General features: G+C 37.5%; 1 protein-coding gene across 1 annotated transcript in view; it reads right to left on the bottom strand.

The window, feature by feature from the left end:
- DHRSX (dehydrogenase/reductase X-linked) overlaps positions 1-15013 on the bottom strand; it is a 131595-nt gene that overhangs the window by 108469 nt on the left and 8113 nt on the right. The window contains exons 2-3 of the mRNA XM_005422684.2: positions 14953-15009; positions 2761-2829 (exon numbers count right to left, since the gene is read on the bottom strand). Coding sequence (XP_005422741.2) covers positions 2761-2829; positions 14953-15009 — 126 coding nt within the window. The remainder of the gene's footprint in view (positions 1-2760; positions 2830-14952; positions 15010-15013) is intronic.

Raw genomic sequence — 15013 nt, 5'->3', positions numbered from 1 at the left:
CCCAAAACCAAGGAAGACACTTAAACAGTCTGGAGTCAGCAGGGAGAGGAACCAAGAAGGTTTCCAATGCAGCCCCAGGATAGAGGGTGGGTGGAAGGCAGAGATGAAGTGCTATATTGTTTAGATTTTCTGAGTCCTTTAGCAACACTGCTTTGTAGCAAATGGCTGCAACTGCTTTCCTCTCCAGTTCTGTACTCTCTTTTGGCATTGGCTCTGCTTTTCATGCCTCCAGGGTGGGAAACCAGGCTCCCTGCCTCCCTGTATTCAGAAGTTTTGTCCATCCTTTTTTCATGTCTTGCCAGGCTTTTCCAAAAAAAAAAAAAAGACCCATCACCTGCACCTTTTTATTACTATCCTTTATCCTCCTCTGCAACTGTTAGCACATTATTGCTCCTCAGCTGCTTCATAGGAATTACTTATGTACATGCTTCGAATCTCACTTGTCCCAGAAGTAAGTACAGATTATGCCAAGTAAAACTACTTACCCTTAGATATCAGACAGAGCCCCAGACAGACAGGGCCAAGACAGAGAAGGATGACAGTGCCTTAAAAACATTGTAATTACTTGCGTTCAATAAGCCTGGCACTTTCCCAGAGCTGTCTCTGGGGATGTTTGTGCTATGTATGGCTCAGCCAGGCAACAAGGAGAGGACAAGGTCTTTGGCTCCCTTTTGCTGTCTAACCTGATAAAAAGCAAGGAGATTTTCTTTGTTCTAAGGAATCTGAGATCTAGATAACAAACTGATGGCATCCACTCATGTTTGTCCATAATAGCTATATTGCCCCAATCCTTGACCACACTGGCTGCCCAAAAATACTATTTTGAGTAGTTCTCCTTCAAGAGTCAGATGTTCCTGATGGGACCAGTTTCTGTAAAGCAGTGTTATCATATGGGCCATGAAAAATGCTCAAAGAAAAACCAGGGGAAAAGGGTCAAGGAAACCAATAATGTTTTTATGCAGTGACTAAACAGATCTTGAACTGCAGCTTTTAAAAAGGTAATACTCTTGCACAGCCCTGTCTCAGTGTTTTGGTTTGGATACAAGCATCATCTAGCCAACCAAGGACACTTAGTCACACTATCTACACACACATCCTATTAAAAGCAAAGTACAAATTCATTGATAAACAGTAACACAGGAGTGGCTCTCAGTTCTGAACAAGTCTTTGTACAGGACATTGCACTTGTAAATACACATTTCCATCAATCAGTGAGAAATTCTGAAAAAACAATACTCTTCCAATTTATTTTTAGGCCAAACCTATCAGGGCCTGAGATTACCTAAGCCTCAGTTAAAATAATTACAGTGAGGAACAACTTCAGTTGACTTTAAATACTCTTTCAGCTTCCTCAAACTGACATCTGTGTCTTAACAGTTTATAACTGAGGGCTATAACTGGCTTTACCTTGAAAAAGCAAGAAGGAGTGGATGCTAGAAAAGCCTGTGATCACACAGAGGGAGAAAATAACACAGACCCCGGTTTATTCAGATTCATGCAAGGCACATGACATCATTAATTCCAACTGGTTTTGGTCTCTGCACAGAAACTTCCAGCAAAAGACTTTAATGATGTAAGAATTACCTTTTTCCTTTCATGATCCTTCTAACTATGCCTTAATTTATGATGCTTTTAACTAGCATACATGTATCCTGAGGCTACAATGGATGCACATTTATTTAAGTCAAAAGATAAATCATAATGAAGGGGTTTCTTAACACAATAATTAACATGTATTTTGATCATCATAACAGTAATTATTAGAGGTACAAAAACAGAATGAGATCTCAGAAGAAGCCATGAAGATCCCAAATAGGTTGGACTAGCAACACTGCTCTATTATTTTGCCAAGAAATTATGTGTCAAAGTGGTGGGAATGAATCATCATGCACCACTAGGAACTACACCCAGTGACACCCAGGGACAAAAATGTGAGCTGCACTAACCTCCACCATGAACTGCAAATTGCAATCACAGAGCAGGTAGTGTGGAACGTGCCTTTTCTCTTAGTTATCAAGCTATGCTGCCCTTACCCCTCTACAAACATGACAGATCATCATGTAAAGGAAATAAGAGAAGAACCACAAAAAGGTAGGAATTTAGGCTTGATATGAAAGGTCTATTTATATTTAAGAATGGTTTTACTTTGTCAAGTATTATTAGCTCTTAACATGTGTCAAATGACCCAATCAAGCAGCCTTGATCTTTCAAAAACCTGTTAGCTCCTAAAACAAGGAAAGTAAAAGAGCACACACTCTTACCTGCTGTCACCCTCCCCTTAGCAAAAATTACTGGTATTCTGAGTTTTTTCCCATCTATTAAATCATGCACACACACATATGCAGGCAGACTGTAACTTGCAGGCAACCCTTTTTCAATGACAACAGTAAAGTCAAACCAGGCTGAAAACATTTTTTAAGAAATATCCTATCCATTTTACCCCTGAGTCAGATTTTGTTCTGGAATTCAGTTCATAGAATCACAGAACCATTTGGGAAAAAAGGACCTTAAAGAGCATCTAGTTCCAAACCTCCTGCCATGGACACCTTCCACTAGACCAGTTTGCTCAGAGCTCCATCCAATCTGGCCTTGAACACTTCCAGGGAGGAGCCATCTACAACTGCTCTGGGCAACCTGTTCCAGCGCCCCAAATTAAAAAAAAAAAAAATTAGCAATACACAAGGGGACTTCATATAAAAGGAGATGACAGCAAAAAGAGAGGAAAAATGGTTTCTTAAAGGAAATTGTATAATATGGTACCTTTTCCAGTCAAAGTTTCTTCTTTTATTTTCCTCACCGCTTCTTGGCCATCACTTTCACTGTTTGCAGCTGTTAAGGGACAGAAAATGAAAAATTAGCAATGCCATCAATTTAAGGACTGGCACCTATGAAGTGACAACCACAGTGTAGAACCAGTGTGAAGTTTTAGGTGGAAAGGTGTGCTCCAGAGGTTTTCAAAGAGGGCTGCACAAATGCACTGTGATTTCCACAAGTTCTGCCAGTTTATCTCATTTATTCTTATAAAATAGGACTATCTACTGGACCAGCAGACTTAAGATTTCAGTCTGTGAGACAAGTGAATTGTATCACATCCAGATTCTGCAAAAACTTCACTACAGCTTATGGCGGATTTCCCCTTGCTCTTTTTCCAAAATGAAGACTTCCACAGTTGGAGGAAAGTCCTGACTACCCTGTCTCAAATGCTCATGATAGGATTTATTAATGCTAACACAAAATGTGATTAACCATCACATAAATGTCTTTTGTACCATTCACCATTCAGCTTAGGTGGAAGGTTACTAATTGTCTGACATTTGTTTGGCAATTTTTTTATAACACGTCAAAGGAAAAAATATAAGCACAAGAGATATAGGAATTGTTAACACAAGTTGAATTTTAAAAATTAACATTCAATTTATCCATCCACAAATATTTTCCATAGCATGAAACATCAAAATACCTATTGTTTATTATCTAAATTGGACAACAATACTGATATCTCTTACAATCATCATGAAGTAGCCTTTCTGTTTTCCTCATCATATAAAATTCTTCCAAAGTTTCTATACAGATTGTTTGGGGTTTTTTTGGTTTTTTTTTTTGTTTTTTTGTGCCAGCCTGCAGTATCCTGTTCTTGCTTTCACAGCACCACAGAATAAGATGAAGTTGGAAGAGACCTCAGGAGGTATCTTGTTCAGCCCCCTGTTCACATCAGCTGGTACGTGCTTGAATTCTTTTGAGAATGGAGTTTTAGCTGTGCTTCTGCAGTAAAAAAGGACTCAAAACACATCTTTGTTCTCATGATATGCAAGAAAACCCCACATTTACATAAATGTAGCCAAAATTAATACATTTAACATTCCAGATACTGGAGAGAAAATAATTCTCACATAAAATCTAATCATACAGGTGTACAACTGGTGTCTGTAAGTCCCATTAACTATGGACAAGGAAGGAAGGAAGGAAGGAAGGAAGGAAGGAAGGAAGGAAGGAAGGAAGACCCAAAACAACAAGGCAGATATTTGCAATATTTTCTTCTTGGTGTTTTTCTCCCTTTAAAACCATCCAGCCTTGTAGAGAAGAAAAACATTCAGTTTGATGCTAATTTCCAGATATAGATTCAGCATCAACAAACAAACCCTCCAATGAAACCCTGCCATTTCTGGGGAAATTTGTGCACAGGGTTTATGGGCAACAGATTAATTTTCCTCACTGTTTCATCTCAGGTAATGTACTAGAGTAGGATTTCAAACTCAGAGTGTTGTTATTTATTAGGCTGGGTAGTGTTATGCTAGAAATAAGAATACTTTTGTGCCAATTCTGTGAACATCTTATTTAAGTCCTCTTTTATTCAGCACCTCTCATGCAGAGATCTGGCTTATTAAAGCCTCCAGTGTCATGATATAACTCTCAGTATGTTCATTTAATTTGTTCTTTTAAGAGAACTTGTGTTCACAACAAATTTTAATTTGCTTTATTTTGCTGTTATATAAATGGTTATTCATTAAAGCTCAGTGCCTTCAAAATGAGCTCATTTTATTTATATTTGCATATTTTTCACTCTGGACCACTGGGAAAAAAATTATTATTTTGCTAAACAGTCACTTCAGATGTCTGTTTCCAGCCTGATCCAACAGAGTTTGAAAACCAGATGCTGAAGGCTGGAGTATTGCAAAATTGAAATAGCTTCAGTGAAAACTGCCACAATAATAGAGGTTTTCAAAATCCTTCTTTCAAAGAAAATCCTGCAAGAAAGAATAAAGACATTGAGCAAATGACCAAAATCCTTACAAAAAGTTCAAAGACACTTAGATCAGAAGGATGGATACCATGAAACTGGGAGGCTAATCTAGGCTTCTGAGTTAGGTTAAGGAGATCAGCACCCCTTTGTCAAGGGGGGAGAGGAAAGGGACATTGCACTTTTGCACTGCTTCCCTTCTAGTACATCCTTCTGGGATCTTCTAAGCAAAGTGAGTGGTAGGCATCAAAAAGATCAATCTCCTTTTAAGTGCTATATTACTATTCAGAATTTTAAAAAAATGCTTTTTAAGTCATCAAGCTAACAGAGTCAGCTTTGCGTTGGGAAAAATCAAAACTAATCTGCATCTTCTTGATGAAGTTGGGTCACTAAAGGGCACAACCTTCAAGTGCATTGAACAGATGTACAGCGCCCTAAATTCAGGATGGTTTACTAGACCAGGGTCAAATTCTTACTGCTGCCAGCTGGTTTAAATCCTCAGTATCATATTTGTAATGATTCTTTAAAATTTTTTTTGATACACAAGCTAATCCTCTGGCTGGACATTTTTTCAATGATTCACCATAATTTCCATACATTCCATATACTGGAATTTATCCATTTTAAGTGTTGTAGCATCTGTAGCATAAGATCTGCCTACTCTGAATTCAAATGGTTTGAAGGGAAGGGTAAGAAAGGGAAGAGAGATCATGTATTTTATGCAGTGAGGGAATCTTAGAAAAAGCTTTAAGAACAAGGGATTCATTGTCTTGGGAGCTTAGATCATCAAAGTACCTAAAACCATAACAATCTTGCTTTTCATGCTAATTTAAAATGTCTACTGGGAACTCAAAATAGATATAGTTTTCTCAAGAACTGTTTATGCAAGCAGTTCAGTGCCCTACCTGATAGGGTTTTTTCCACTTAATCCACAAATAGTGAAGAATTTGGGTGAGACTTATTCAATAACAACGCTGACTAAAATCAATTCTCAAAAAAACCCTTTATAATATAAAAATAAATTCATTCTAAACAGATGCACCCATATAAAATCAGATATCATTTCAATGGCATAAAAAATATAATTCTTAATAAAATACTGAAAAAGGAAAACATATTTAAATACAACTTTTAGTCAAAAAAATGTACTCATCTCTTCAACATTTACTTCCACAAACATCACAAGTCAAAGCAAGTTGATATGAAGCCACCAGAGAAGTACATACTAAAATTCTTATCAGCACCAATTGGCTTTGGATCTTTTCTTAAATGTCAGGCTCTGTCATTTCAGTCACTGAAGTAGATCCTAACTCTGAAAGTTATTTCAGGGATTTCAACAGAATTATCACAGACATTGCTCAGTCTGAACAAGGCTGAAAAAAGCACAGCCCTTAGAAAGTCTGCATGGGCTAAAACCACATTATCGCTAATTAAGGGGTTCTGATACATCTATATGTATTTTTATACTATATTTTTAATTTCTTTGAATGTGACTATCTCTTCAAAAGAGTAATTGCCACTCACACACTGAATTTATGTACAAAACTGATCCTGATAAAGAAAGGAAGAGCTTTTCCAAATGGTGTTTTGCAAAACTAAGAATTTGCAATCTTGATGTTTCAAGGAAATGGACTTCAGGGCATTATAAAAAATTTAAAATAGTCTTTGATCAACAATAGAGCCTGAAAGCTTAAGGTTGCCTGGAGAGAATAAACCCACAAATCCAAAAAGCCTTTGCTTACTTAAGTGTGTCAAGGGAAAAATTTCCTCACTTTCAGTAAGATAACACAAAATGGAGACAAATAAAAAACTTTTGGAGATGAACACCAAGAAGATTCAAAGCAACCAGCACGTGGTGTCAAGAGAAAGACCTGACCCCTCCAGCTTGGAGCCCGAGAGCCACCTTGTGCACAAGATACCCCTCAGCCTGCGATAAACTCAGAGTAGGGAAGCCCAGGGGGAAGGCAGGACTGAGAGCTGCCCAGTGGCAGGGCAGGCACATCACGTCCCAGCTCTCCCCACATGCCCCAGCCTCTGGCAGGTGTGACCCTCTCAGTCACCAGTGCCTGGGGAACCTGAGATAACGCTCATCCCTTGACCTGTGGAGCCATAATTACAGATCAGTTACTCCCTGACACAATGGATCACTTTCCAGGGTGTGCAGCATGCCCCATGGCCCTTCCCTCTCCCCACTGCTGACTTCGAGCAACCCAAGCTCAGAAGTGGCGCCCACAAACTCCTAGGTGTCTACCAGGAAAAGCTTGGTGGTACTGTAATCAATTCTGTATATGTGTATGCCACCTGATTAGGGAATTGCAAAGGATAATGGTTAGATGCCTTTGCACAACAGAATATAAAAGTTTCCAAATGGAAATTTGAATTAAGATGCCTCCTCAGAGTAGCATAATCCTCATTGTTATCGAAGGGGAACTGATTTATTTGAAGCACCAGCCTGAAGACAGGGCTTTTGAGGGCACCCAATGCCTCAAGAGGAAAACAAAATCCTATCAGCTGGTGTTAGGAAGATTATGATTTTATGAGTGTACACAAAAAATAGAACATGCCTAAAAGAGAGGAATAACTGTCCCCAAAATCTCCAAGAATGAGAAATTTGAACTCAATACAATATGAGCAGGTTTTTTAAGGAATTTATAAAGTTTCTTTTGAAGGAATTTGTAAAATCTTCAATAAAAAGAATACAGATCTTACATCTCATATGTAAAACATTTAAGGCATGGATTTCAATAATAGGTATAAGGCTGTGACCTGCTGTAAAAAATAAATTGAGAACATGATACAAACTTCCTTGTGTCTAGAGATACCATATCTTTTGTCATTGAGTTCATCATGCAATAGTCACAATTAAATACATGCCTTCCTTACATGAAAAGTGAAAATATTGTTGTAAGTATTCCTTTGAGAAAATAAGCAAAAAATGAGCAATGGAGAGAATGTCAATTTGCAAAGAGAAAAGAAATCATCGTTATTGCCTTAGGTTTCAGCTACCCACCTGTTCCAACAAGAGGTTAAGAATGACTCAGTTTATCAAACCCAAGACACATCTAGACAAGTGTCCTCTTTCCAACAGTAGTAACCTGTAGCAGATACTTAAGGAAAAGACATGACAGCAATAAGTCTAGGAGTGATTTTCTCCGATACACCCTCCCAGAAGCAGGAAGTTTCAGAGATTTCCTGAATCCAAGGTCACACATAGCCTCCCAATGAGCATGGCCTGCACTACTTCACCTAATTGCACTTTCAGTTCATTCAAGAGCTTGACTACCAGAGAGTCCACACAGGCTCTGTGATTTAATGACACATTTAATTACATTCAAAAGCCTGTACTTCAGTAGCTTGTTTGTTGTTTTATTTTTTATTTTCTTGGATGTTCTCCACTTTGTGTACAATAATGAAGGGAATGACTGCTTCTCCTTCACTTTCTACACCATCCATAGCTGTATGATTCCACACCTCAGTCATCTGTTTGGAAGCAGAAGGATGTTTGTTCTGTGCCCCACCTTGTACAAAGCCATCCTCTACTCCTAACCATCACTCTTTAGTTTTTTCCAGTTCAACCAGACTCCTTTTGAGTATGCACAACAGGATGATCCAATAGTTTCTATAAAGGAAGAGGGACGCTTACTGTCCTATTTTCATCTCCTTTCCTGCTAAGTAATATAATTTTATTTGCCTTTATGACTGGCACGAAATATCGATGATGTTGTACATTGAGCTTTCAAGAGTAAATCACAATATTTATTTAACTCTTTGACTAGCAGTTAATTTAGGTCCTATTCTTGTAAATACATAGGTGTGGCTGTTTTTTCTCATATTCAGTATTTGCATTTACTAACACTCTGTATTTATCCATCCCTTCATAGCACAGTCATCCACTATTGGGAGATTATTTCCTATTCTTCACAGTAAAGATTTCACAAGGCATCTCTGGACACCTCCCAGTCCCACCCTCTGCTACAATTGATGGCCCAGGACCATGTCCACTCATATCTCAGGTGTTTCCAGGGATGGAGACTCCTCAACCTGTGCCAGTGTCTGAACACCCACAATGTAAAAAAAAAAAGGGAAAAAAAAAGGATTTTTTTTTTCCCATTAGGTACTTATACACTGGAAAAGATCCCCCTAACTTCTTTTCAGTCTGAATACAGCTCTCTCAGCCTCTCCTTACATGTCAGAAACTCAAATCCTTTAATTATCAATAGTCAAACAATTTTGAATATCCTAAACACATTTAAACAAAATGCATCATCTCACTCTTCACCCTGTATTCGATATCTATCTTTGATAAATGTACTGAACATCTGTCTGTGAGACCACAAGCATCTTTGCTCCAACTCAAAGCTGCTAAATTATTTCTCAATATTGTTTTCTGCCTGCTAATCTATTACTAAACTACAAGAAAACTTTCTTTTATCTCAAGATAAGCCATCCACTTTAAATCTTTTGGCATGAATCTTAACAAAAGCTTTTGAAAACTAGGATTAAATTAATTCACACAGTTGTTGAATATTTCAAAGCTTTAGGCATAAATGCTTAATGAATAAATTAAACAAGCACCTAGAAAAACTGCACTAGCTCTTCCAAAATTGCAAGAACACATATTTAACTCTTCTTTTTTTTTAATGCCTGACTTATTTTTCAATATGAAAAACACACTTACTGGCCTATGCACAATATTTTCCCAAAACTGCCCAGCACTGTATTTGTCCATCTTATACTTCTCCTTTACCAAAGATAATTTAAGGTTTTATGCAGCAGATACTAGTCCAGAAATACTTTTTCACTTCTGATGGATTTTGGTTTTAATCACAGTGGCCTGATTTAGATTGTTTTCATTTCTTTTTGATGCCTAATACTGTGTTTATACTGAGTTTGTAACAATCTCCATACTATTTTAAGCTCTGTATCTTTTTAGCTGCTCATTTTATATACTTCAGAGACAGTGAACAGATTGAAAACTTCAAGCCCATTTGGTTGCTCCTCATAAGGTTGCTTTTCCATCCCCCTGATAAAACTTCTTTTCCTCTAAACCCTTTAAGACCATTTTGAAATAGGCAGACCAGAACACAACATAGTATTTACAGTTCTGGCCCACAAAGGATTCAGACAGTTGAATCAACTCATATTGTCTGTTTAGTTTGTTCATTTTCTAACCATTTCTAATATTTGTTTTGATTTTTGCACCCTATGGAGCACCACTGAATTTCACAGAATGATCTATTTTGACCCTGAGATCTACTTTCAAAGTGATGATGGTCGACACAGAATGCGTTAAAATTTGGCGTTAAAATTTTTCCCCGTGTCCATCACTCCATATTGATCTACATTGAGCTGTACATGCCTTTTAACACTCAGGTTCTTATGGTCTTCCTGCAATTCTTCACACATCCCTGGTCTTTATCACCCTGAACAATTTGATACAATTTGAAGTACTTGTCATTTCATTATGTACTCTTCCTATAAAATTATTTGTTGAAAGCACCATATGTTAAAACAAGCACAGACGTGACAGACTTCCAACAGAAGTCAGGGACTAAAGTGTTTGACAAGATTCAAACATATTTGGAAGACTGTGTGTGGCTGTGTGCACATGTATGGTGCATAATTAACAGTAAACAGAGATTTTCATAACCCTGATTACAGTGCGCTGATATGATAAAACCTGAACTGAATTACAATTATAAAGGAATCGGTGTGGATTTCCTTTATGCTCATACACAAAAATGAAATCATCATCCACTTTTAATAGGTTGGTAAAATTTTGACACTTCCTGACTAACTCTAGCACTCATTCAGGCCTTAAAAAACCTGGCTGAAATTAGGAAGATAAATATTTTTTAAAAAAAATTATATAACCCAAGCATCTCATAGATCCATGTATATTAAAAAAAGACTATTAAAGTAACCCATAAAAATTTTCAGTAATTGAAATTAAATCAAACTGTCTTTGAAAATGAACTATTGCACCATCTTGATAGGATTTAATTATCCCTCGTAAGTCACTTTGCATTATTATACAATATAAGAATTGTCTGATTCATGGTGCAGAGAATCCAGCTTGAAAATTGGAAACTAATGGGAATGAAAGAGGTGACAGAAATATCTCTTGCTTAACGTCCTGCAGAGCTTGCCGAGGTCACACAGAAGTGCTGAATCTGGTGATGGAAGTACATTTATTTATGCCAAAATTGCAGGGCTCAAGCCAAAATTGCATAGCTCAAATAAGTCACCTGAATATATATACATATATATAAGTATAATGAGATTGCTTCCTTTAAAGTGTGAGCCTGTCTTAGAAACCTGTGACACTGATATACTCAGACATTAAAGATTGATTACACTGCCCTGAACCTGGTGTTTTATACCAAGCAAAAGTGTAACATTGCAAAGGTGCAAATATTTTGATTTTTATTCACTGTTTTCAGATAGAATTATCAAAACTTCTACATTAGATATTATCACACATTATCTCAGCCTTCTTTTATTAATGTACTGAGGGAAAAAAAAAGAAAAAATCAAATTGAGGCTTTCTTTTTTGAGTCAACAATTTTAACATGCACACACAGAATCCTCATAAAATTAAATAGCTGTGAACAGGGAGGAAAGAATAGGAATAGTTTATGCTTTTTTATCATACTAAATAGAGACTCAGAGAACTGTGGTAAACGCTTTGAACCAGAGCTGAACATACTGGGTTTTATATCCTGGGCTGGGGGAGGTCATAGAAATGTCCATGATATCCTCATTTCCAGAGTCCTCATTGTGAAGAGCATATTTATTTGTTAGTGCATACAAAACATTACCTTCAGTATCAGTCACTGCTGAATACAGTGTGCAATTTACTTTCTGTCTCTGAAAATGAAATTGCAAGTTTATTTATCAACAAGTAAATTGCATAGGAGGGAGCAGGAGCTCCATGTATGGCTGGATTGTGAAGATTCATCACAGCCATCAGTCTTCCCTACCAGGGGTTTGGTGTTTGCCATGAGATTTTCCTGAAGTAAAAGCCCTGCTGACTGTGAGTGCAGCTACTGAGAAAAGCAGCCTGGAAGAAAGCCTCAATGAAATCTATCAAACAAATATACAAATATACAGAAAATTACTTTCATCATTGTAGCATTCATTAAAACCTCTTTCTCAGGGAGAAACTGAGGGCAGGGTGAGCAGCACCTGCAGAAGGAAACCATCAGTGGGGGATGGAGTCTTGTGCACCAGTGCTGGGACTGGAAGGGAAGGAGGTTTAAAAGAACTATGAAACCACTTGCTGTAAAGGCTCTGAGTGAAGATACTGCCTTTTCATACAGTGCCTACTCATGCTCCACAAGGTAACATGCTTTCTACTTATTTGCTTTCCTCATTCCATTGGTGGATTGGGTTTAAAAGTAGGTTGTTTCAAATATTTACTCCTCTAAAATGTCAAACTGAATCAAAATCACATCCATCACAAATGGTGAATCATTTTTCACATCAGACATTCAGTCTTGACTCATTTGCCTGCTGCAGGGATATCATCCTTTCTTGCTACAGTTCCTATAATGGGAAACAAGCATTCAGTGATTGAGCATGATTGACTGCAAGCTACATGTAAGTCTCTCTTGCAAGCCCAGATTCGCTTAACATCCACACCTTTTTCACAGAAGTTCATGTCAATACACAAACATAGGGTTAAAACAATCCTAGAGGAGAAAGCTTGAGCACACTTGCTCTCTTATTTGAGCCTTGTGTGGCCTGAAGCAGAATGTGCTAATGCATGCCAATGTGCCAGCAGATATTTCAAACCTACTCTGGACACTTGGGCCCAACAGTTATGAGCAAGGATGGAAGGTCATTGCATTTAATGTGCTTTTGAGACTGTTATGATCTTGCAGCTGGAATAGTGCCTGGGACTATCCATTCTTCTGACAGGGTTGCTTTGGTCTGAAGAGTTTCACAGGCAAAGAAGATGGCTGTGACTCATAGGGCTCAATGTTTAGGTCAGAGTCTGCTCGGAAGAAATGAATCAGCTGGAGGACTTACTCATCAAATGCTTCCTATAATTAATTTCATTAATTCACATTTGTAGGGATTCGTATTGATACAATTGTGGAGTCAATGGAAGTGCGTGTGTTTTTAGGCACCAAGAGAAGGAGCAAAGTGTTAAAGGAATACCCTTTATTGACAAACAAAAGACATGTTTAGAGAACACTGTTCCTGTGCTGTGCATGTCAAGACCACAGCACAGAAGACTGGCAGCAGACGACCATGCACTCTGCCATCAGGAGAATAACATCTCCAGGTTATAGCTTATTATCCATATCAGTATTTTTCCTGTTAGCCCAGCCTAAAAATAGGCTATAGACAGAGCCTAAATATTGCAGACCAGGAAAAATGAACTGAGAGCTGCTGAGCAATATAAAAGATCACTGAAGAGTAGTGGTTGGAAGGGAGCTCTGTCCAATCCCCCTGCTAAGGCAGTTTCACGCAGAACAAGTAACACAGGGCACATCCAGATGAATTGTAATACCTCCAGAGAAGGAGACTGCACAACTTCTGTGGCAGATCTGACCATAAAATAGCCTGTCACTTCTGGTCAAGAAGAACCACAGGGACAGGCTAAGGACTGTCAGCTGGCACGACCTTTCCCATACTCAGGTGATGCTCACAAGATCTCACGAGCTCACACATCTTGGTGCTTCTGAGACATGGGTGTGAAGGTGAGTGAATGAGATTTATGACAGAGTGACTGTGAGTTGAAAAAAAATCAGCTTATTTAGAGATTCTGCACCTAAATCTCATCTTCCCATTCCCAAAACTCTCACATTGAATTTTATTATATGGAATACCCTAAACTTTAAGTGATACAAAATAAATCTTGAAAAAAAAGAATGTTCTATGCTTTTGTGACCCTATGCAAAGAGAAGAAAATTACCCTTTTTGTTTTCCCAGAGTACATTTTTGCAGTCCACCTTAAAGATGAAAAGCAATTTTAGTGAAATATTAATGCTGACATCATTAGCTACATCTAGCTACATTAGTAACACCTGGCATTTAGCTACATAAAGAAGCATCTACTTGCACTTTGCAGACGCTTGGGTTTGACACATCTATTAAAACATGTATGAATAAGTGGTGCTCCACATTATACCTGTATGATTCCAGGACAACTCCATTATGTTACTGATTGCACTACACTAAAAGTACATGGCTACTGTGCTCTTGTCCATTGTTTAGAGTGCGATTGATATGTGTACAGGACCTTAGAGAGAGCAAATTCTGTATAAAAGTTGAACAAAATGGCATTGCCAGCTTGATAGTATACAGTGAAACAGCAATCTTCAGTGACTCTATGGAATAAAAGTTACAGAGGTTTAGCTAAAAATCTAGTTAAGGAAAGATGAAGTGAGAAATGTAGCATTTTAAACATATGAGTATTCATTACACTACATTCTGACTTAGTGGACATATTAGTGTATAAATATATATATGTTATAGAGAAAGCTTCAAAAAAGTAGGAAGTCTCCTAAATAGTGTTTGCAGTAGAAATAAGAAACGGTGCACAAAGGACAGTTTTTGAGTTCATAAAGAACTCAAAAACCTAACTTCAAATGTCCCACTCTAACTCAGCCACCTTATCAACTCTTTATTATCAATGGAGAGGAACAGGCACCTCCAGAAGGTGAATTGCCCAATCCGTCTCAGACTGACATGATTGAATCTCCAGGTATTTATTTTCTTGTCTTGCCTACAGAGGTCTCTTACAGTGACAAACTGAGAAGTAAATGTGCAATTTTTACATGGATAAAGGCTTCCTCTGTCCTTATAACACAGATCATCCCCCACTAAACACTGTAATACTCCTTCAACTCTTTAATTTGTTTTCTTCTTAATGAACACATGCACCCCAACGCTGATGCAAGATCTATCCCGCTGATGCAAGGAATTAAATAAAATAAATACTTTTGTAATACTAATTTTTTAAGGTTTTTTATTGTTCACTTCTTATCTAAGGTAGTACAACACTTCCAACAGAAAAAATTGCATCCACTATTTTTTTAAGATCTTGCAAAGCAAAACACAAATCAATCTTTAGTTGTGCTAAACACTATCAAAATATTCTCCTACATTCTCCTGATGCCAGAAAAAAAAAATACACCTTAAAAGGAAAAAAAAAAAGACTTTATAAAACAAAAAGTATATTAAGAAAATAATGACTTTACCTATTATCACATGCATGCCAAGTCTTGCCAAATGCTTCGCAGTTTGGTAACCAATTCCTTT

The sequence above is a fragment of the Geospiza fortis genome, unplaced genomic scaffold (genome assembly GCF_000277835.1).
Source record: "Geospiza fortis unplaced genomic scaffold, GeoFor_1.0 scaffold366, whole genome shotgun sequence".
NCBI classification, from domain to species: Eukaryota; Metazoa; Chordata; class Aves; order Passeriformes; family Thraupidae; genus Geospiza; species Geospiza fortis.
This window is presented reverse-complemented; position numbering and strand designations above follow the sequence as displayed.